The sequence below is a fragment of the Patella vulgata genome, chromosome 3 (genome assembly GCF_932274485.2).
Source record: "Patella vulgata chromosome 3, xgPatVulg1.2, whole genome shotgun sequence".
In the NCBI taxonomy this organism is placed as follows: domain Eukaryota; kingdom Metazoa; phylum Mollusca; class Gastropoda; family Patellidae; genus Patella; species Patella vulgata.
In genome coordinates this window covers 87,978,185-88,003,000 of record NC_065881.2, presented here as the reverse complement: position 1 = coordinate 88,003,000, position 24,816 = coordinate 87,978,185, and the positions used below count along the sequence as shown (strand labels likewise).

Genomic DNA, 24,816 nt, shown 5'->3' with positions numbered 1-24,816 from the left:
TGGTTCCCGCGTACAAACTGGGTTTTTTAATGGTATATATGGACTAAAAACATATTCAAACTAATTAATTTGTCATAATTGTGCTTCAAATCCTTCTCAAACATTGTAATTGCGAAGGAATTCCCTGCTATTAAAATTCGATCACGTCTTGGAAATCAGAGGAGAATTCATTGCATACATAAGACGATGTTGTCTTTAATCGCTTACTATTTATTACAAATATTGAATCCTAATCAAATTCTCAGATTATCCACTACCCGCATCTTTTTCCGTCATTTTTATCTCAGAAAGTGTTGTACGTCTAACTCTTCATAAAGTTTATCAACTTGTACATCAAGGGCTCAATGTTCGCGTGTGACCTTTGACATCACGCGTGCAGAAATTCTTAATCGTCGGGCTGTTGATTAGGGGAACCCTTACATTTTGTCCTGTATACGCTCCATGAGTGTTTTTCGGGGAATCCAGTATTTTTCTAGTAAGATTGGATATCTCTACTTTCCATATATACCAAAATTGCCATACTTTTATTGGAAATAACCACCCGATAAATACTTTTCTGGGAACCCATCTTTAAGGCCTTCCTTTGAACAAGTTTTGTAGTCAATTGACTACAAAAAAGTAACTGGCCTATAACTCCCTTAATTTCCAATAACACTGACCCCAAACTGTACTGTACATAGCTTAACATATAATAAACCAATTTCCATTGAAATGAAGGTGAAACTTACCGTATTGATTAAACCCAACTGCAATACGAAATTTCTGTTCAGTTTAAAATGACTGCCGAACCAGAATCACGGGGTGTCATTTCACTCGAAAATACAGGAGAACTGTTCGGTAAGATAAGATTGAGATTTCAATGTTCCACTCTTCACTATTTGTAACATATTTCCATGCAAACTGTGATGATTTGTGTTGAAAATTTTGCAATTGAACCGAAATTTTATTTGCTCAAAACCACGAATAGTGTATCAATTGCAGCCGTAAATAAGAATGATCACGGCTAAAAATTGCAGCTAGCACGACCCCTGACGCCACCTTCCACTACAGCTGGTCAGATCTTCATCGAAAATATATATATATAAAAAAACGAAACGAAATATAGATCTGTATTTTAATCAGATTGCAATATTGTCTGCGACATAGTTTTTTTTTTTCACCGATATGGCTACATCTATCATTCCCGGCAAAGCGAAAAGAAAGAAAAGACCCAGGGCAGACCAACCAAATTTATTTATTCAAGCTTCTACATTTTACTTTATTCAATAAAAGATATGTTGATTGTTTCTTTCTGGTGTGTTAGGCCTATACGATTTAATTCAATATATTGTCGACAAATCAGTAGTGCGTTTATTGCATACTTCATGGGTCCCAAAAGGCCGAAAAATTGCTTTCTTTGAAGACCACTCAGACTAATCTGATTTTGTTATAAAAATGTGTTATCTTAATAAAACTGATATTGTTGTTTTAATCAAATTGATGGTTGTGTTTCACTGTTTGTATTAATGTTTTAGTACTTTGTTGTTTTAACAGATTGGTAGTTGTATTCGTTTTATTATTTCATCATGAAGTTTATATGTATGGTCGACCAGTGGCAAGGAGCGATCAAGGCAATATTCTATTACTTTAAATTCTAGTAATAATCATACTAGGCTATATGTGTTGGGGGATCACGTGGCTAAGTGGGTAAGACGCTGGCTCGCTAGCCTGGAGGTCGGGTGTTCGATCCCTGCATTTGCCGAGAAGTTCATCCAGATTTTCCGGCGTGGTTTCCCCTTGTCGGTGATGCAGGACGGAGGGCCTGACAAGGACAGCTGTCTAGTCGTTCGGATGGAACGAAAAACCGAGGTCCCGTGTACAAATTGGCTTGCACGTAAAATATCCCTTGGCAATTGGAATTCGATGTAAGAGTAGGCCGTAACCCCGCTGTCCGGGCAAAATTTCCCTCATAGCACACTGTATGGTGTATGTCCGTCTTCATTAGCCCAGTTTAGGAGCAAGACAATAGGACGTTAAGCCCCATTTCATTTCATTGCTATATGTGTTGTCCCTTTAATGGTGGGTCGTATGTGTTAGAGGGCGTCGTATACTCCACAGTGTCAGGATGGAGTATTGTATAGTAGGCCTATTGTTCACAGGGGCGTAAATGATTGGAAGGGGTGCATAAAACAAATAGGTGGTCTAACAATTTTGCCTCCGGCGACTAAATGAATTAATGAGGTAAACAAACAATGCCAAAATATAACTAGGAGGGGAAATCCCATTGTTTTTTTTTTCTTTTTCTTTAATTTTCAATATATGTTTGAATATTGCTTTGATTTGATATCAGGCATCCCCCGCCCACTCCCACACCCCCCGCCCACATCCCCGCCCACCCGCCCACATCCCCCGACTTCCCGCCCACACACCCCCATGCCCACACTCATACTTCTGACTGTCATCCAACCTATACAAATTCTTACAAATGATCGGCCAACGTCCCGAGTCTTTTTTGAGAAAATATTCATAGCTGATATCAATATAAGAATAATTTACAAAATGTATCAAGGGATGCAACTCCAAAATTGAACGCAGTTACCCCCCTTTAGTATGATCACATGATAGTTAAAATGGCGTCGTCAGTTTTTGGCTAAAGAGTGTGAATTGTTTACATCATTAATTAATATTGATTTAAACTGTGATTGTCAGAAGATGAATAGATTATTTTGTACATGATGAATGTTTTCTTCTCACAATTTGTGGTAATCAGTAAGTTGTTGTTTCATAAGTTTAATAGAAAACTGAACATTCTAGCTACATAATCTACACATTCGACTCGTCTACTCGCGAGTCGTGCTTCCTTATAACATAAAAATAAACTGCTTGTGACAGTCAAGTTGGATATTAAAGTAAAAGGACTGAAACGTGTCATAATCCAATAGAAAACTAAATAGTGTAATGCAGTTGTACTGTGTAGTGTACATGTACATACTTCACTTTCCGGGGACATTTTTCAATCACTTGTCACAATAAAAAATATGTTTTGTGATAGTGTGTCATATCTTGTGACAGTGGGTAATATGTACAGTGTAGGCGGTTCAGTCACATGACAATTAAAAATATATGTTGTCAACATTGTACCGTAGGTGTCATTTAATCTTGTGACAGTGGGGTATTTTAGGGGGGTTGGATGGCCAAATGTGCAAGTTGTATCAAGGTCTGTCATTGAGTCAACTGGCGTAGTTTTGATTCCCTGGTTGTACATGACAAGGAGTAGTGTTGCCTGTCCAACCTCATGGGTTTTCTCCGGGTCCTCCCACTGCTAAGGACCCCTATATATGCGCAAGCGAATTATTGAAATAAAATTGAACCAACTATAAATTGACCATTGTAAGGCCCTCTAGGTTAGCCAGGAAACATCTAACCCACAGTGGGGTATTTTAAATCAAATTCTGGGGGGTGGGATGGCCTAATGTTTAGCACGTGCGCATTGTATCATAAGGTCTGTCATCGAGTCAACTTGCATGCCTTCGTTTCCCCAGTTGTATGTGACAAGTAGTAGGGTTGCCTGTCCAACCTCGTGGGTTTTCTCCGGGTCCTCCAGTTTCCTCCCACTGATAAAGACCCCTACGTGCAAACGAATTATTGAAATAAGATTAAAAAATATGTTAGTCCCGAAATGACCCAGTTTTGTCAAGTGTACATTAAAACCCCATCGAGTCATCATGACACTGTTTTTGTTGTTCTTGGTGTTTAACATCTGCTTGCATTGAGCGTGATATCGCAGAGAAGTTGTCTTATTTTTGTGCAACATTGAAATGTCCTGCAATATGATCAAGCAAAGGTGGTCACCCTACTAAAGACCCCTATGTGCAAGTGAATTATTGATGTGACCTAGTTTAGTCAATGGCTAAGTGTGTAAGACGCTGGCTCACTAGCCTGGAGGTCGCGTGTTCGATCCCTGACATGGTTTCCACATGTCAGTGACGCAGGAGGGAGGGTCTGACAAGGGCAGGTGTCTAGTCATTCAGATGGTACGAAAAACCGAAGTCCTGTGTACACACTAGCATGTACATTAAAGATCCCTTGGTAGTTAGAATTCGATATAAGAGTATTCCGTAGTGCCGCTGCCTGGGCAAAAATTCCCTCATAGTGGAAGTTATACTCCAGTTGTCTCTTTTTTAACATGGATGAATTTTACGGAAATTTGATATGTATCGAGGAAATGAAATTTAAAGAGAGAATTTCATATTTTCTAAGAAAGTCAAAACATAATTATTTCTATGTCTTTTGCTCAATAGGTTATCAACTCACTATTATACGACCATGGACATTATTTCCCACCCTTAAAATCATTGACACAGGAAATAATAACACAATTACCTCCCTTGTTTTCCTATTGCCTCCATGCATTAGCTACCGTCAAACGCTAGAATTTGAAGTTGAAAATGATATTTTTGCCAATTTCCCAGCTGGCAATAGTGACTTATAAGATTAATAGGATTATTCTTTAACAAGGTAGGACGGTTTATGGATACCATCTATTTTAAGGCTTTATTTTAATAAATTTTAAAAATATAACTTAAAAATATGACATTGCAGCTTTAATGTCGTTGTTTATTTTTCTAGGTATTTATACGTTAATTCTATTTACTGAGAATTACCAGGCAAACAATGTTTCTTTATTCAACCAGAACTTGACGTTAAACTGTACAATTAAAATTCTACAATGTAGTCCTTGTCAACAAGGCTCCTTCGCTGATCCAAGTAAGTTGACATGTTAGTCTTAAACGGTGGAGAGAAGTGGGGGTGGGATTGGAGGGAAGCTTTGTATTTAGAGAGAAGTGGGGTAGAATGGGGGTGTGGGTGGAGGAAAGCTTTGTATTTAGACCTCCTAGTCAGTATTTGAATTGATTGTACTTTAGAAGTGGTATCAGATGTTAGTAGGTATATGGGAATATATATCATGCAATGTACACATGTAACTTTCAGGCAATCTTACTTTTCGGGCAGATGGGTAAAGTGAAAAAAAACAATTATTATTTTAAGTAGTTAGCAAGATAAAGTACCCAAAATCTAATAAAAGACTCGTTTTACTTTTCTTTGGGTTGAATACCGCGAATTTGTACTGAATTGACTATGGATTAAAACATTTTGTCTGGAGCCACTTTACTTTGTGCTACATTTTTCGGGCATCGATTATTATTTGTGAATGCAGCTGAGTCTGATTGGATAGTTGGAATTCAGATCGGCATTTGGGTTTCGATTACATAACCATTGGACAACTTTGGAGTAGCTTAACTCGCGGGTTAGCATAGCAGAAAAATGAATTCACGGCAGTTCAATTTTCAAATTTTCTCCAGGAGGGTGAGGCCTGAAGTTGCTGTATTCAGAAAAACGTGTTTCCAGCAGTTAAATTTTTAAAATTTTCTACCGACTCTTGCATATTAGGCTATATTTGAAGTTGGTGTATTCACGGGCTGAAATAGCAGGAAAACGTGTTTGCGCTGTCAAATTTTCCAAAATTTTCTTGGAGGGTCCCTTCTCGGTAAGCTAAGCTCCTCCTCTCTCGCAGAAGACCACCCCCGCCAACCTGAAATTTTTTCGGCCAGTTTGTGTTCTGTCCCCCTAACTATCATCGAGCCTGTACGCCTATGTTGATTGTCTAATCTTTTTGAAATTTATACATTTTGTTTACAGTAATGCCTGGTATCCGTGGTAACCTATATTCTATTTTTCTTTCAGAATTGGCTACTTGTGGATGTTGCAATACAACAGCAGGTTATTGTGCAAGTAAATCATTTTGTACAGCATGTCAAAAGGGAACAGCACAAAGGTAAATTGTAGATATCGCTTGATTCACCTGTCAATTGCAACATGTCAGTTAATTACAATCATTTTGAATCAGTTTTACACTGGGTTTGATTTCATTTTGGATGAAGCCTCAAATGAGGTTTAACATCCACTTGACACAAGGTTGAAACGAGGTTGGACAGGCGATCTTACTCTTTGTCACTTTCAAGCAGGAAATCAAAAACATGCCAGGGGAAGGTGTGGGTGGATGGCCGAATAGTTAGTGCGTGAACGCTGTATCATAAGGCCTGTCATTGAGTCAACTGGCGTGGTTTCAATTCCCCGTTTGTATGTGACAAGGATTAGGGTCGCCTGTCCAACCTCATGTGTTTTCTCCGGGTCCTCCAATTTCCTCGCACTGCTAAACACCCCTACACACAAGCGAATTATTGAACCATATGTTAGTCCCAAAACGACCTAGTTTGTGTCCATTGGAGTTAAACTCTAAATTAAACATACATTATATGATTTAGATAAAGAGCTAGCCATTCTTGCTATAATTGTTCGAACATAGATAATGTAAAATGAATAATTTGAAAATTTCATTTAAATTACTCTATTGCCAGTGAAGATATTAGCCTTTGAAGGTTTGACAAGAAGTGCAATAATTTCAACTACCGTACTGGTTGTTCGGAATAAATCTCGCTTCTCCATTTTTAGCTTAAATCAAAATATGGCTGCACTGTTCTAATCTACCCAGTATTTAATATTGGAGAAATCTGATGCAATCGAGAGCTCATTATGTCCTGGATAAGTTAATTAATGTCTAATTAATAATTTAGAATTTTGCTCTTGCATAATGTATGTTTAACTAAGAGTGACTGCAGCGTGTACCCCAGTGCACATGCAGATTATGCACACATAGAATGAGTTGACTAGCAGACGATGAAATCCAATGTTTATATTTCATCATCCTTTTCAACTTGTCTATGATATCACCCTTGGTGGAAGTGTACGTAAAACTCCAGGAACGAACGATGCACCGTTAATTTTTGTTTGAATGTTTTTCAGTAAATCAAAGCAAAGTAACTGTACAAAATGTTTACCAGGCTTTTATGCTAACGAGACAGGAAGTGAGACGTGTTCTCCATGTGATATAGGTATGTTAACGTTCTCAATCGTTTTGGTTTTTTTCGGACCACAAAGATTTACGAACCTCAATGCAAATGATAAATACAGAAACGTTTATTTTACAGGTACTCACGCCAGCGATAATGGAACTGTCAATTGTTCTCCTTGTAATGCCGGATTCTACCAGAATGACACTGGACAAGCAGACTGTGATCCCTGTCCGCAGGGACAATTTCAAAATAATACAGGAGGAGACTCTTGTGCACCTTGTGCTGAGGGTCAATATCAGAATTTAACAGGTCAAGCATTGTGTGAAGCTTGTCCTACAGGACATTTTCAAAATAATACTGGTGAAGCTGCGTGTGACGAATGTCAGCCCGGTCAGTTTCAGAAATCGACAGGTCAGACGTTGTGTGAAGAATGTTCTGAAGGTCACTATCAGAACGTATCTGGTCAAGCTCTCTGTGATCCGTGTGCTTTGGGTTTTAGTCAGAATTTAACAGGAGCCCTGGAATGTGATCCGTGTACCCCCGGTTTTTACTGTCCGTAAGTTGGATTAGTATTTTCCTTTTTTTCAACTTGTTTATATTTTCCTTATTTCAACTTCTTTATATTTTCCTTGTTTCATCTTGTTTATATTTTCCTTGTTTCAATTTGCTTATATTTTCGTTGTTTCACCATGTTTATATTTTCCTTGTTTCATCTTGTATATATTTTCCTTATTTCAATTTGTTTATATTTTCCTTGTTTCACCATGTTTATATTTTCCTTTATTTTACCATGTTTATATTTTCCTTTATTTCATCATGTTTATATTTTCCTTATTTCAACTTGTTTATATTTTATTTATTTTAACTTTATTTAAATTTCATTTGGTTTGCATATTTTTGTCATTTAGACTGTTCTGAAGGTTCATAATAATAAATGACATAATTATTACCTCAATTTTTAGATCATTTTTTTTTTACCTACGTTTTTACCTGTCTGTCTGTGTGTTTCTCACAATAATTGATATATAGGCTACTTTTAAACTTGATACAGGTTGTTTAGCTCATTAATTTTCCATAATAATTTCCAGAGTTATTCCACTTTGTTATAAAATCTTGTTAGCACTGTAGAGGCTCCAATTATGATTTGATCTTTATGATGTTGATAATTCTGTATCTTAGCTGCTAATGTGTTTGTTGGAGAGAGTTGTTAAATTGCATGGTAATCCATACTTAAATGTTTTGGCCTCAAAACCTGTAGATTTAACTGTTTTTACTGTGTTTATTAACTGAAAATTTATTTACCCTGTCTGTTTCACTGCCAGTCCTATTGGAGGTTGGATGGCCGAATGGCCAGCACATGCGCGCTGTTTCATAAGGTCTGTCATAGAGTCAACTGGTGTGGTTTCGATTCCCTGGTTGTAAGTGACAAGGAGTAGGGTCGCCTGTCCAATCTCGTGGGTTTTCTCCGGGTCCTTCGTTTTCTTCCAACTTCAAGCGAATTATTGAAATAAAGTTGAACCATATGTTAGTCCTATTGTAGATCTTTCACACTAGATGTGGAACTACGAATCATGATCAATATAAAATTATCTTTTTCAGTGAAATTGGGTGTATAGAATGTCTAGCTTGTGAAGCAGGTAAGAAATAAAATAATTTGCATACATAAAAACAAAATGCTTTCAAAAAACGAAATTTTGAAAAAGATGTTTTTTTGCTTGGAAATGAAATGTGTTGATTGTATTAGAGATCCATTGTGACTCAGTGATTAGGGTGATAGCTGGCTAACCAGGAGAACCAGGGGTGTGAAGTTCCTCAATATATCCCATCATGCTTTCCCCTTGTCACTAATGCCGGACGGTTGGCTTGGCATAAATCAGTGACTACTCCTGTGTCTTGAACAAATGGCAAGCACGTAAAAGACACCTTGGCCATCCATCCTGCATCACATACATAGGTGAACCAGACTAGAAAATTCCCAGCCACGCTATTGAGGCATGATGGTTCCTGTAAAGAATTAAAAGAGCTGCGATGTTGAACAGGCCATCCTACTCCTTGTCACATACATGTGGGGAATTGAAACTTTGCTACTTGACAATCTGCGTTGAACAATTTGTATTTATTTTTCAGGTACCTATGTTGATGAATCAGCAGCACAACTTTGTGTTAAATGTCAAGAAGGCGAATATCAGAATATAACTGGTCAGGATTCATGTGTTGAATGTGATATGGGAACATTCTGCAAGTAAGTTTATCTTTCTAAATCTAATTAAAGTCTCACTAGTTTATAGCTTCATTAAATCATGTGTGGACCATTGTGTAAATAGGGGGGGTTGGATGGCTGAATGGTTAGCGTGCGCACACTGTATCATAAAGTCTGTCATTGAGTCGACTGACGTGGTTTCGAATCCCCGGTTGTACATGGCAAGGAGTAGGGTCGCCTGTCCAACCTCGTGGGTTTTCTCCGGGTCCTCCGGTTTCCTCCCACTGCTAAAGACCCCTACGCGCAAGCGAATTATGTAAATAAAATTAAACCATATGTTAGTCCCGAAATGACCTAGTTTGTGTCGAGTGGACGTTAAACCCCATTTCTCTCTCTCTCTCTTTGTGTAAATAGCTAATGGCGACTGGAGACGCTGTGAGCAAGACGTTTGGATGGTCCAAAAAACAGTTGGAATTCAATATAAGAGTAGGCCATAGAGCAGAAAAGTAGGACATTAAACCCCATTTCATTTCTTTTTTTTATAATTTAGTGCTTTAAAAATGAAATTATACCTCCAGTATTTTATAATTATCACAATTCAGCAAAGAATTGGCTTTGTTATGATGTCGGATATTGGCATGGCTCACAAAACAGGTTCATATTGAATGTCTGACTAGAGCATTAATTGCTCAGATCCCTTCAAAATGAAATCAAAAGAAATGGGGTTTAACATCCTACTGTTTTGCTCCTAACTGGGCTAATGAAGATGGGCATACGCAATACAGTGTGCTATGAGGGAAATTTTGCCCAGGAAGCAGCACTATCACATACTCTTATATCGAATTCCAACTGCCAAGGGATCCTTTACGTGCATTCCAATGTATACACAGGACCTCTGTTTTTCTGTCCCGTCCGAACGACTAGACAGCTGTCCTAGCGATTGAGCACATTAAAAAAAACAGTCTGATTAAAACACAGATCCTATTTCGTTTCGTTATATAGTTCAAAATTTTGTTTTACTTGTCTTTACTACACTAGGATCTGGAAGAGTTGTTATATTACGGACGTTTTGATTGAAGTGAGGGATAAGCCAATGAAACGGTCTGTTAAGGCGACTTCTTGGCATGCCATGCACGGAACTGTGGGTAAACCACTAGAAACGTTAATGCAGATTGATTAATCAATGTCTGACGTCACAGGGTCAAGAGCTGCCCGTACGCCCCCTGACACAACCTTCCAGTACCACTTGTCAGATCTTCATGTAGTGTAGGCCATCAAAAGTATAAAAAAAACAAAACGAAATATAGATCTATATTCTAATCAAACTGTAAAAAAAAACCCAACACAATTTATTTGTAAAGTAATCAATGGTTTATACAAATATAGCACAACATTTCAACAAGTTTTCTCTTATGGTCAGCAAGCACAAATGAAAACCTGGGAACCCTTTTGGAAACTTTGTGCTATATATCAGTGATTTTTTTCCACATCGGAACTTTTTAAAGAATTTTAGAAGCCATTTTCTCTGACCACATGTATCGTGCTAAACCACGATTTTTTCTGTTTTTCTTCCTTTTCGTCAGTTGTACAGGTTGTGAAGCATGTTTTTTATGCGGTGAAGGTCATTTTGGTAATGAAACGAAATTGGATGATTGTTACGCTTGTCCAATAGGTAGGTCAAGATATTATACATCTAGATGGTGACAAGAAAATTTGTCAGGTGATTGGGATGTGATGAAAACTGATGTCCAACTGTGTACACGTTACCCTGGCAACAGATATCATCTTGGGGACGTTACCCTGGCAACAGATATCTTCTTGGGGGTGGTACCCTAAAAACAGATATCTTCTTGGGGGTGGTACCCTAAAAACAGATATCATCTTGTGGGTATTAACCTAGAAACAGATATCATCTTGTGGAGTGTTACCCTAGAAACAGATATCATTGATCATCTTGTTGGCATTACCCTAGAAACAGATATCTTCTTGTGGGTATTACCCTAGAAACAGATATCTTGGGGGTGTTACGTCCTAGAAACAGATATCATCTTGGGGGTGGTAACCTAGAAACAGATATCATCTTGCGGGCGTTACCCTAGAAACAGATATCATCATGTGTACGTTACCCTAAAAACAGATATCATCTTTTTTTCTTTTTTTTTCAAATCACTGTTGATTTATATCTTTGTACGTCACGTTCATCTTTGGAATAAAAAAGATTAGGCCATAGTCCCACTGTCCAGGCAAAATGTCCCTCATAGCACATTGAATGATGTATGCCCAATTTTATTAGCCGAGTTTGAGCAGAAAGTAGGACGTTAAACCCCATTTTATATCTATGGTTAAAGTTCTTCTGTATTGTTTGTTATATCTATGTTTTGTTGTACAGTTCTCCTGTATCGTTTAGTCTGACTGCTTTTGTTTTATTTGGATAGGAACATATCAACCAATGAAAGGTCAGACAGATTGTAAAGATTGTCCACCAGGAGCCGAGGCAATGTAAGTTGATATTTTATAATTTGTAGTGGATTTAGCCCAGGCAGTGTAGAAATGTCAGACGTTATAAACCCCATTTTATTTCACATTTCAAGTATTTATTGATATATTATGAAATATACTAGCGATCCACATTCTTCATCGTATAGGTCGCGTGTTCAATCCATGCATTGGCCAAGAGAGTTCATTGCGATTTTCCGGCATGGTTTCCTCTTGTCAGTAAGGGCCTGACAAGGACAGATGTCTAGTCATTTGGATGGGGGGGGATCACGTGGCTAGGTGGGTAAGACGCTGGCTCACTAGCCTGGAGGTCGGGTGTTCGATCCCTGCATTGGCCGAGAAAGTTCATCCAGATTTTCCGGCGTGGTTTCCCCTTGTCAGTGATGCAGGATAGAGGGCCTGACAAGGACAGCTGTCTAGTCGTTCGGATGGGACGAAAAACCGAGGTCCCGTGTACACATTGGCGTGCACGTAAAAGATCCCTTGGCAGTTGGAATTCGATATAAGAGTAGGCCGTAGCGCTGCTGCCCGGGCAAAATTTCCCTCATAGCACACTGTATGGCGTATGCCCAGGTTAGGAGCAGAACAGTAGGACATTAAACCCCATTTCATTTCATTTTAATTTCATTTTCATTTGGATGGGACGAAAAACTGAGGCCCCATGTTTACATTGGCGTGCACATAAAAAATCCCTTGGCATATGGTGTATGCCGTTCTTCATTAGCTCAGTATAGGAGCAGAGCAGTAGGACGTTAAACCTCATTTCATTTCATTTCTTCATTGTTTAAACACCGAACTGTCAAATAGCGTCACTAGCAATGGAAGTTCTAGTAGCACATGCATGTCCAGATAAAACGTAAATGTAAGTTAATTATTGAATGTCAACATCAAGTAGTCTATGGTGATTAGCATCTACTCAACACAGACTGTCTCATTTTGGGAAAGTTGGCCTATATATCAATACTTCCGTCACGGATGGCCGATTGGTTAGCACGTGCGTGTTGTATCATAAGTTCTGTCATTGAGACAACTGGCGTGGTTTCGATTCCCCAGTTGTACGTGACAAGGAGTAGGGCCACCTGTCGGTAAACCCCATTCCTCCCCCTGTCTATGTATATAACATTGAGAAAATACTCTTCAAAAAGTGACCCACATAAATCAAGTAGCTGTTTTTGTGTATTGCTCTATCCAGTTACGGATTATATACAGTCACATTTGTTGTGTTGTTTTTTTTATATAGTAAATCTGGAAGCCATAATTGTACAGGATGTGCTAAAGGAACATATAAAAATACAACCAGTCCTGATTTCTGTAAATCTTGTGATGTTGGTGAGTTGATATCTTTCTTTTTGATATTTAGATTTCTATTATAGCACACTGTATGGCATATGCTCATCTTTATTAGCCCATCGAGCAGAACAGTGGAAAGTTAAACCATTTCATTTGACGGTTATTATTTCCAGGTCATTATGCTAATGTTGTAAATTCTACTGAGTGCCTTCCGTGTGATGCTGGACATTATCAGGAACAGACGGGTCAATTTGAATGTAAAGCGTGTTTAACAGGATCTTACTGCAAGTAAGTATATGTATAGTGATGCGATTTAAAAAATGTTCTTGTCAGACATTTTTACCGAAAATAAAGGGGCATAACTCTTATCTTTATTAAAGCAGGCAGTTTCAGACCACAATTAATAAATAATAAAAAAATAGGTGCGCCTCATTATTTTTCAGATTTAATTCCCGTACGGTATTCAAATTTCTGTCAATAATATTCCTACAAAATTCTGTGTTATCGTAATACGATAGAATGAAAGGGTGCCGACTACTGTTGACCCGTATTTTTGTTCAAATTCACTTCCAAAATTACAGTATATTTCGGGCTATGAGTCAATACTGTATTCAGCAGAAGTCCGGCATTTGTTTTATACTCCATTTTATCTTCTATATGGATGGAGGTAAAAAAAAAATATCATATATCATATAACATGTGAGTATATGAATATGAACATTCGATCACAACATGGGGGGGGGGGGTTGCTGAATGGTTAGTGTGCGCGCGCTGTATCATAAAGTCTGTCATTGAGTCGACTGGCGTGATTTCGAATCCCCGGTTGTACGTGACAAGGAGTAGGGTCCCCTGTCCAACCTTGTGGGTTTTCTCTGGGTCCTCCGGTTTTCACCCACTGCTAAAGACCCCTACGCGCAAGTGAATTATAGAAATAAAATCATATGTCAGTCCCAAAATGACCTAGTTTGTGTCGAGTGGACGTTAAACCCCATTTCTCTCTCTCTCTCTCGATCACAGCGTCTGTCATTCAGTCAAGTGACATGGTTTGGACAAGGAGTACGATCGATTGTCCAACCTTGTGGGTTTTCTCCTGGTCTTCCGAGTTTCCTTCTACAGTTAAATATCCCTATGCACAAACAAATTATGAAATAAAACTGGACAATATGTTGGTCTTTTTCGTGGGGGTAGTAAACTCTGTTTCTCTCTACTTGTTTTTATTTCATCATTTAGATCAATCGGATTAAAATATAGATCTATACTTTTTTATACTTTCGATGGCCTACACTACATGAAGATCTGACCGGTTGTAGTGGAAGGTGGCCTCATGGGTCATACAAGCTGCTTTTGACCATATGATGTCAGACATTGATTAATCAATCAGCATTGACGTTTCTAGTGGTGTGTAACGCACGCCAAGAAATTACCGTAACAAATGGTTTCATTGGCTAATCCCTTACATTAACCAGAACGCGATTTATATAACAACTCTTCCAGATCCTAGTGTAGTAAAGACAAGTAAAAAGAAAATTTTGAACTCCAAAAAACAAAACGAAATAGGATCTGTGTTTTATAATCAGATTGCATTTAGATACATTTTATATTTTATAGTAAAAGTGCATGTGCAAATTGTGTGGCGTGTCCTGCTGGTCATGAAGCTCTAACAGGTGGTGCTGAAGATTGTACGCAATGTGATAAAGGTCGGTTTTATTTATTTAATTTTTTCATTACTGTGGTTACTGGGTGGGAGGGTGGATGGCCGAATGGTTAGCACGTGCGCACTGTATCATAAGGTCTGTCATTGAGTCAGCTGGCGTTGTTTCGATTCCCTGGTTGTACGTGACAAGGTGTAGAGTCGCCTGTCCAACCTCATGGGTTTTCTCCGGGTCCTCCTGTTTCCTCCCACTGCTAACGACCCATATGCAAATGATTGAAATGAAATTGAAAGATAGGTTAGTTCCGAAATGACCTAGTTTGTTTGGATTGGACGTTAAACCCCATCTCTCCCTCTCTCACTATGGTTACCAGCTTTCTGTGACCATTTATAATGATCATGTAGTTAATGTTATCTGTGATGACCAGGTGACTGCCACTCCCCCTCCCCATTACCTCTCCCTCTCCCTGTCCCCGTTCCCTCTATGTCCTATCCGTAATAACGAGGATAACAAACTAAACTATGAAATAATATATTGTCTTTAATTTGTTAATTACCATTTTCTCAATTAAATAGAGCATTATCATAAGTTTGAAGATGTTTGAAATATGTTCTAGCAGGTGTGATTATGTTCTAAATTATGATTGGGTGTTTATTGATTATGTTATAATAGTTATATTATGTTATAATAGTTATAAATTATGTTTGGGTGTTTATTGGTTATGTTATAATAGTTATATTATGTTATAATAGTTATAAATTATGTTTGGGTGTTTATTGGTTATGTTAGAATAGTTATATTATGTTATAATAGTTATAAATTATGTTTGGGTGTTTATTGATTATGTTATAATAGTTATATTATGTTATAATAGTTATAAATTATGTTTGGGTGTTTATTGATTATGTTATAATAGTTATATTATGTTATAATAGTTATAAATTATGTTTGGGTGTTTATTGATTATGTTATAATAGTTATATTATGTTATAATAGTTATAAATTATGTTTGGGTGTTTATTGGTTATGTTATAATAGTTATAAATTATGTTTGGGTGTTTATTGATTATGTTTATGTGTTATAATATGTTATAATGATTAATGTTTGTGTATTATATATTTCAGGTTATAATAAAAGTGTTGATAGTTTTGAATTATGTGAACAATGTCCCGATGGTTATTTTACGATACAAAAAGGTTCACGACTGTGTAATATATGCCCAGAAAATTTCTGGTGTCCTGTAAGTTCATTTTATGTTATTTTCTATTCATGGGGCTGGGGTGCGCGCGGGTAGGGCGGGGGTGCGTGGGTTGGGCTGTCATGTAAATAATCTACTTGATTTTATGTTATACCTTATTCACATGGGTAGGGGTAGCACTGTAAGTCATAGGTCTGTCATCTAGGGAAGGGGTAGCACTGTAAATCATAGGTCTGTCATCTAGGGTAGGGGTATCACTGTAAATCATAGGTCTGTCATCTAAAGTCTATTTGTGCGAAATGAAATTTAAACATTTAGAACATTGGACTAGAATGACCCATGGTTTGAATCGTGGAGTTTATTAGTCAGCCGTTCACCTGTTTTGGTAAACTTCACCTAGCTGACAACTCTGTTAGATGTTAGTAGCATGATTTCGTAAGTTCTACAATGAAACAAAATGGCGTTTAACATCTTACAGGCATATGCCGTGCAGTGTGCTATTAGGGACATTGTGCTTGGTCAGCGGCGCTACGGCCTACTTTTATTTCCAATTCCAATTGCCAAGGGTTCTCTTACGCCATCCGAAGACTATACATTGTCCCTTGCCAGTCCCTCCGTCCTACACCAGTATTAAACACAGAACTTCCAGGTTATGCTACGATAGGATTGTCCCTTCATTGAAATGAAATGATATGAAATGAAATGTGGTTTAGCGACCTACTGTTCTGCTCCGAACTGGGCTAATGAAGACAGGCATACGCCATACAGTGTGCTATGAGGGAAATTTTGCCCGGACAGCGGCACTACGGCCTACTCTTACATCGAATTCCAACTGTCAAGGGATCTTTTACGTGTACGTCAATGTGTACACGGGACCTTGGTTTTCCGTCCCATCCGAACGACTAGACAGCTGTCCTTGTCAGGCCCTCCATCCTGCATCACTGACAAGGGGAAACCACGCCGGAAAATCTGAATGACTTTCTCGGCCAATGCCGGGATCGAACACTCGACCTCCAGGCTAGCGAGCCAGCGTCTTACCCACTTAGCCACGTGATCCCTGTCCCTATTGAGTCCACAATCTGGTACATGCAGATACATGTACATTTGGATACGTTTCGGTACGGTCATCACGATTGCTACAACTGACCTCAACATATGATAAGACCTGATAGGATCACCACGATTACAATCGTAGCGCAAATCGTGATAGTGGGAACCTAGCGTTAGTGAACCAAACTCTCACCCACTGAACCACAGCGACTTCAAGTGTGTTCCACTAGACTACAGGAAATCTGTAGAATGGTCTATCCAGAGTTGTAGATTGTATTGTTTTTATCTATTTTCAGCAAAAGGACGAATCCCCGCAGCAGTGTCCCCCTCGATGTTATTGTCCACAAGGAACTGGATCGAACCCGATACGATGTAACGCCCCGTGGTTTAATATCGACAAATCTAGTGCCTCGTGTAAACCTACAGGTGAACTCATGGCCATTATAGGTGGATGTAGCGCAGGTAAGTTGGTTGTTAAACTTGCCAGGTGTTATTTTAGGTGGATGTAGTACAGGTAAGGTTGTTGTGTTGTTATAGGTGGATGTAGCGCAGGTAAGTTAGTTGTTAAACTAGCTATGTATTGTTATAGAAGGACGTAGTACAGGTAAGTTTGTTGGGTTATTATAGAAGGCTGTAACACAGGTAAGTTTGTCATGTTAATATAGAAGGACGTAACACAGGTTAATCTAGATTTAAACTCAGCAATCGATTCAAAACACAGATGGTATCACTGTAACCCAGGTATCACTGAATCTTTCGTATTTAGTATTAATTTCTGTCACATTCCTTCAATATCAAATCTTTGTTTGAAAATTGATAAAAATGATCCAAAATCATCTAATTTGTACTTATGTCCAGTTGGCAGTTTAAAGCTGACCGTTTTCAATACAATCGTTTAATTTCCTGATAATTATTCATAAATAAGCGAACCAATAAATTGGGTTTAACGTCCTACTGTTATGCTCTGACTGGGCTAATGAAGAAGGGCAGGCTCCGTACAGTGTGCTATGAGTGAAATTTTGAACTATGGCCTACTCTTACATCGAATTCCAACAGCCAAAGGATCTTTTACTTCGGTTTGACGTGCCATCCGAATGACTAGACAGCTGGCAAGGGGAAACCACGTTGGAAAATCCTGATAAATTGTCTCGGCAAATGCAGGGATTGAACACGCGACCTCCAGGTTAGCCAGCCAGTGTCTTACCCACATGGCCACCATGTCTCCGCTACCCAATACCCGATAAAAACAAATAATACCATAGTTACAATTTAGGTCATTCCATTGACTTTCATTTGATTCCATGGTCTGCTTGTTTGAGTTTTATCGCCTGTCTAACCTCGTGGGTTTTTTCTGGGTCCTCCGGTTTCCTCCCACTGCTAAAGACCCCTATGCGCAAGCGAATTATTGAAATGAAATTAAACCATATGTTAGTCCCAAAATGACCTAGTTTGTGTCGAGTGGACGTTAAACCCCATTTCTCTCTCTCTGTTTCAGTTTTCCTGATAGCCGTTATAATAGCCAGTGTTAAGTTTCACAGATATCGTAACAGTAGACGTACAGTGGATGATGAAGTTCGACCTCTAGCCACGTCTGGTCAGCAGATATACACTGGTTTATAGCAGAACCAAAAATATGTTACAAATACTCAAAGAGAACAAACACATCGGTCTGAATTTAATTTGGTTATTTAATTTACAGACTTAATTCTATAGATAACAAATAATCGATTTATTCGCTTCGTTTCCATTTAGTGATGCGACAAGTAAATATATACAAATTTCATTTTTTAGATTAACAATTTTACGTTTCATTTTTGGCTGACCTGTTATCATTACACGAGCGTAAAATTTAGAACAAATTAATATGGATTGCCACTTCATATAACACTGTAATCTGGGTATCAGTTAATCTTGTGTATTTAGCATTCATTTCTTTTACATTCGTTTAATATCAAATCTTTGTTTAAAAATTCGTAAAAATCGTTTAAAATCACCCCAAATCATCTAATTTGTACTTTTGTCCAATTTAAAGCTGGCTGATTAATTTTGATAATGATTTTTGGTGATTTTAGATGATTTTAACGAATTTTTAACAAAGATTTGATATTGAATGAATGTGAAAGAAATTAGTGCTAGACACACAAGATTAAATGATACCCGGATTACAGTGTAATTAGTCAACAGATAAAATTCTGTCCAATATGAAGAGGTTAGTGCTATTTTAAGGTGACTTGATTTGACTATGAAATTAGGTCAGATATCAATGAGTCAGGCCTGGAAATAAGGCACCGGTCGCAGACAATGTCAGGCACAGATTCAGGCTTTGTCAGGCACAAAATCTCTGGTGCCTGTCATTTTGTCCGGCACTGATTTGTCTTTTTTTATTGATATTATTAATACATGTCTGGCACTAAGTTGAAAATGGCAGGTGCATCTAAAACCGTTATTTACGGGCTGCTTTGAGATAGTGAATTCCTATAATAATCATAGAAAAAAAAGGATAAATTTATAACCTTGAACTTTGACATCAAGCTATGAAAACTATCAGAGCATAAAATGAAAGCATCTATCTCACATTAGTTTTTTTTTTAAGGCTAGCTCAAGAACCAGAATATCTATTTTTTTCGCTATGGCCTTATTTTAAATTGTCTATATGAAATACAATCTGATTAAAGTAAAGATATATATTTCTATTCGTTTATACTTTTGATGGCCAACACTACATGAAGATCTGACCAGTTGTAGTGGACAGTCGCGTCAGGGGTAACAGGTCACATGAGCGGTTTTTGGCCTTATGACATCAGATATTTGATTAACCAATCAGCGTTGATGTTTCTAGTGGGTTAGGCTACCCACAGTTCCGTGCACCTCACGCCAAAACTTGCCGTAAAAGAATGTGGGTTATATAACAACTCTTCCAGATCCTAGTGTAGTAAAGACAAGTAAAACAAAATATTGAACTATACAAAAAGAAATGAAATAAGATTGTGTGAAATAGCACATATTAGTTTATGGACAATTTGCTTCTTGTTATAATATTTATGTATACACAGTATATTCTAGTCAGTAAGGGGCTCACGATGGCTCAGTGAGTAAGACTCTGGCTCGCTAGCCTGGAGGTCGCGGGTTCGCTCCCAGTGTTGGCTGAGAAAGTTTATCGACGTGGTTTCACTGTGTCATCGGTGCGGAAAGTAGAGTTTGATAAAGGCAGCTGTCTAGTCATTCAGATGTGACGATAAACCAAGGTCCTGTGTCCAAATTGGCGTGCACGTAAAAGAACTCTTGGCAGTTGGAATTCAATATAAGAATAGGCTGTAGCGCTGCTGTCCGGGCAAAATTTCCCCTCGAAATGAAATGAAATGAAATGAAATGGGGTTTAACGTCCTACTGTTCTGCTCCTAACCTGGGCTAATGAAGACGGGCATACGCCATACAGTGTGCTATGAGGGAAATTTTGCCCGGACAGCGGCACTACGGCCTACTCTTATATCGAATTCCAACTGCCAAGGGATCTTTTACATGCACGCCAATGTGTACACGGGACCTCGGTTTTTCGTCCCATCCGAACGACTAGACAGCTTTCCTTGTCAGCCCCTCCGTCCTGCATCACTGACAAAGGAGAACCACGCCGGAAAATCTGGATGAACTTTCTCGGCCAATGCAGGGATCAAACACCCGACCTCCAGGCTAGCGAGCTAGCGTCTTACCCACTTAGCCACGTGATCCCCAAATTTCCCCTCATAGCAAACTGTATGGTTTATACCCATCTTCATTAGCCCAGTCGAAGCAGAACAGTAGGATGTTTAACCCCCATTTCATTTCACAGTGTTCTGGTATCACTGTGACTTCAGATCCTTATATTTCTGGTTAGTTACGATCTGAAGTCATGTTGATAGCAGAACATTGTGAAATGAAATGGGGTTTAACATTTGAACTGAACTTTATGGACCAACACTGGGATCGAACATGGTACCCTTAGATTAGCGACCCAATGTCTAACTGAGTAACATGACTCGCAAGGAATTTCTATCACATGGTTGAAATCAAATTGTTTGCAGTAATTTTCACACAAATTGGAATCAGATTTATAAAATATCTGCTATATGTGGCTGATGAACGCCAGCCAGATGAATTATTTGCCCCTGATTTTGATTATCTTAATTATGTGAATATGAACTACTTTGCCCCAGCTTTGTTATTTTTGAAACAGATTTTACAATCAACTGAGCACTAGGTATTTAATTGTGATATCGGCCTATAAGTAGCTTTATATGTAGGGTTTACTTTCTGTGCTAGAATCATCCATCATGCTTTATTTAAATAATCATGGCCACACAAATTTGTATTTTTGTACTGTTTGATCTTCTGTTTCTCTTGGAGGGAAAACAAATTATTTTAAACCAAAGTGTAGCTGGTTACACCTCTCAATGTTGTATCTAATGAGAATAGTGTATTAAAAAAATCCCCAAGAACAAAAATTAAAAATCGGGTTGGTGAAATAGTCTGTTGACACAGTAATACGCTTTGGATTGTTGCTTTTATTTGTTATTATCTTGGAACAGTTTGCCTAGTAATCAATTTGATTTGTTGCTTCATTTGTTATTATATTGGAACAGTTTGCCCAGTAATTGATCTTGCTTGTTGCTTCAATTGTTATTATATTGGAACAATTTGTTATAATATTGATATAATATTTATTTTTATAAAGTGATGGTTCCTATTCACAAAAACTTCCACTAAAATATTTGAATAGTAGAGAGGATTTATTGGCTGAGTACTGAAATCATCGTACAAATTGTCACTGTTAAACAACCTAATGGCTGTATTCTTAATATATTTTACTCAAAGTTGTCTTCAGGGGAGACCCCATGGGTTGTATTTGAATATTACCATTTATTTATGTTTTCCATGTTAAGACTATCTTCTAATCTGAAACATTCTATAGAGCTACTAGAGGTGTTTTGATGGTCAATATCTAATCTGATTTGCTATATTTACATGCAACATTTTTAGATTTCTTTTATTTTTTGCTTTCATCTGGATGCAAATCTGAGATAAAATATTTCACATTTGATCAGAAATAAAATTTCAGAGATTAATTTCAAAGCAATGTCTATAATGAAGGTCTATAAGTTGATAAATTAATTTACAAGTAAATCCAAAGATGTATGGAATGTTTGCTCTGTTCACAAGTATTTAATCAAATTTAGCTTCTAGATAACTCTTACTGTTAAAACTAGACTATAATGTATAACTCTTACTGTGAAATCTAGACTGTAATTTATAACTAATACTGTTAAAACCAGACTGTAATTTATAACTAATACTGTTAAAACTAGACTATAATGTATAACTCCTACTGTTAAAACCAGACTGTAATTTATAACTAATACTGTTAAAACTAGACTGGTGTTTATAGTGTCAAAACTAGACTGTAATGTATAACACATACTGTTAAATTAAAATGTCATTTCTAACATAGACTGTTAAAATAACACAATGATTCATAACATATACTGTTAAATCAAAACTGTTAAATCTAACTGATACTGTTTAAATTATAACTGTTTAAACCTGGTACTAATTTACATTCCATGGTTGTTATAAATTAGTTATTATCTCTTACTTTGTTCCGTCTTAGAGGTTTCCTTTATTTTTTCTTTCATTGATTTCAAATCGTATTTTCATATTTACTGTTTTATCAGCTATGTACAACATGATTTCAGATTAGATTGAACCTGTTATATATGTAGTAGTCAAGCCATGTCGGTTGGTTCAGAATTCAGAGTTCGGGCCTGGTGTTAATGATATGTTTAAACCAATACTCTCCAATAAATACTCATAGGCTGTGGACATGCTCATCTCCGTTTCTTCTGTATCCTCGTCGTAGGATGTACTTGGGAACTTCAAAATGATCGTCATTGGTCACTGGAAGGCCTGTATGTAAAGTGGCTCTTATAATTAGGTTGGGATATATCCTTGTTATTTATAACTAAAATGGATGCTGAATGGTTAATCACGTGACCTTTAGATCATAAGGTCTGTCCATTCATTGACTCAGGTGACATGATTTAGATCCCAAGGTTGTACTGACATACCTACCTAACCTGGTGGACTTTCTCTGGGTCAGCAGGTTTCCTCCCGCTGTCCTTTCATTAGCACAAAACGTGACATGTTTGTTCCATGGACAATTGCACACCAATTGACGGACGTCATAATTCCAAGATGGCCACGATGATGTCAGTTTAGTCTCGTCGTAGGCAAGAGGATATTTGTCGAAACGTCGTGTTTTTATAATAAATTTGTGAATGTTTCTGTTAATGACACTTAAAGATGCTTTATATAAGACTGAGATAAAGAGTTGACATTTCTCGCTGTAATAGATAAATACAAATAGATAATGTCTAATTAAACATATATTATGAGGTCACATTAATAATGATGTCATTATGCAAGAGCTAAATCTGACTATTGCAGGTCTTTCTTTAGGCCTGAATTGTTTTCTAAATTATTAATTAGACATTAATTAACTTATCCAGGCGGTAATCAACTCGCGATGGCATCGGATTTCTCAGATATTAAATAGATTAGAACAGTTCAGTCATTTTTTGATTTAAGCTAAAAATGGAGGAGCGAGACTTAGCTTCGAACAACTAGTACGGTGGTTGAAATTATTGCACACGTCTTGTCAAACCTTCAAAGGCTAATATCTTCGCTCACAATAGGGTAATTTGAATGACATTTTCAAATTATTCATTTTACATTATCTATTTTTGAACTATTATAGCAAGAATGACTAGCATTTTATCTAAATCCTACCTAATGTATCTTTAACATATTGAAACTTTCAGTGAAATTACTGTATTCTGTGTGAAGAATAGCGTAGTCTCGATTTTCATTGATGTCATTATTACAATAATAAACAAAGTCTCGGATTATCCAGTTTTGAATTTGGTTACTAAATAACGATCGTGTTTCAATCCATTTAAAATCACGATCATCCGATGGACTAGAGAGTTGATTATGGACTTGTGTCAATAAATGTCTAACTAATAAATTATATAACATTTCAAGTCAAAATAAAATCCTGTAATACGTAGATTTATCTCTTACATAATGTATGATTATAATAATAAAAACTTTATTTAATGAGACAACTTATTTAGTTTGCAAAAAAGACTATATACATGTAATTTCAGGATAAATTCAAAATCATTTGAAATGCAATAGCATTTTAAAGTGGGAAGTTTGGGAAGTCACTCCCAAACTACAAAACATATACATTATACAAGTAGAATATAGGAAGAACACTATAATTACACATAAAATAAGATAGAATGCAGTTGCAAGTTAAAAATAATAAGTTAAATATTATGGTTTCTTCAGTGCTCAATATAAATGAGTTTTCAGTTTAATCTTAAAATTTTCAACAGTTTTACACATCTTTATATCAATAGGCAGAGTGTTCCATCTTTAAGATAAAGAATTGTAATCACTTTTATTTCAAGATAACCTTTCTTTCCAAAAGAGACAATTTGTAATTTTATGTGAAATTGTATAAAATTGTATAGAATGATGTAAATAATATTATGTATCTATGGTAACTATATCTGTATTGATTGTTGATTAGTTTATTATATATATGTAATGAGTATATTAAAGACAAATGTTATTTTTATCATTAAAACAAGGCTGTTGTTTTTGGTATCTGAGTGTAGTGTTGAGGAATAGGGTCGAATGATTAACCATGTGGGTTTTCTCTTTATCCCTTGATTTACCCATCACCACCACTGGTAAAGGAAACGAAATGAAATGGGGTTTAACGTCCTGCTGTTCTGCTCCGAACTGGACTAATGAAGACGGGCATATGCCATACAGTGTGCTATGTGGGAAATTTTGCCCGGACAGCGGCAATACGGCCTACTCTTATATCGAATTCCAACTATGAAGGGATCTTTTACGTGCACGCCCATGTGTACACGGGACCTCGGGTTTTCGTCCAATCCAAACGACTAGACACAGCTGTTCTTGTCAGG

At 37.2% G+C, this 24,816-nt stretch overlaps 1 protein-coding gene across 1 annotated transcript; it reads left to right on the top strand.

Annotated features, from left to right (window-relative positions):
• The first annotated feature begins 2,614 nt into the window (after positions 1–2,614).
• Positions 2,615–24,464, top strand: LOC126814270 (proprotein convertase subtilisin/kexin type 5). The gene is made up of 15 exons (XM_050539332.2): positions 2,615–2,748; positions 4,609–4,746; positions 5,725–5,815; positions 6,844–6,932; positions 7,029–7,449; positions 8,493–8,530; positions 9,021–9,135; positions 10,677–10,765; positions 11,529–11,592; positions 12,830–12,918; positions 13,053–13,167; positions 14,488–14,576; positions 15,657–15,772; positions 17,077–17,242; positions 18,276–24,464. Exons 1-15 carry the CDS (start codon positions 2,712–2,714, stop codon positions 18,398–18,400), a joined length of 1,782 nt encoding a protein of 593 aa, XP_050395289.1. The 5' UTR covers positions 2,615–2,711; the 3' UTR covers positions 18,401–24,464.
• The last annotated feature ends 352 nt before the right edge of the window (positions 24,465–24,816 follow it).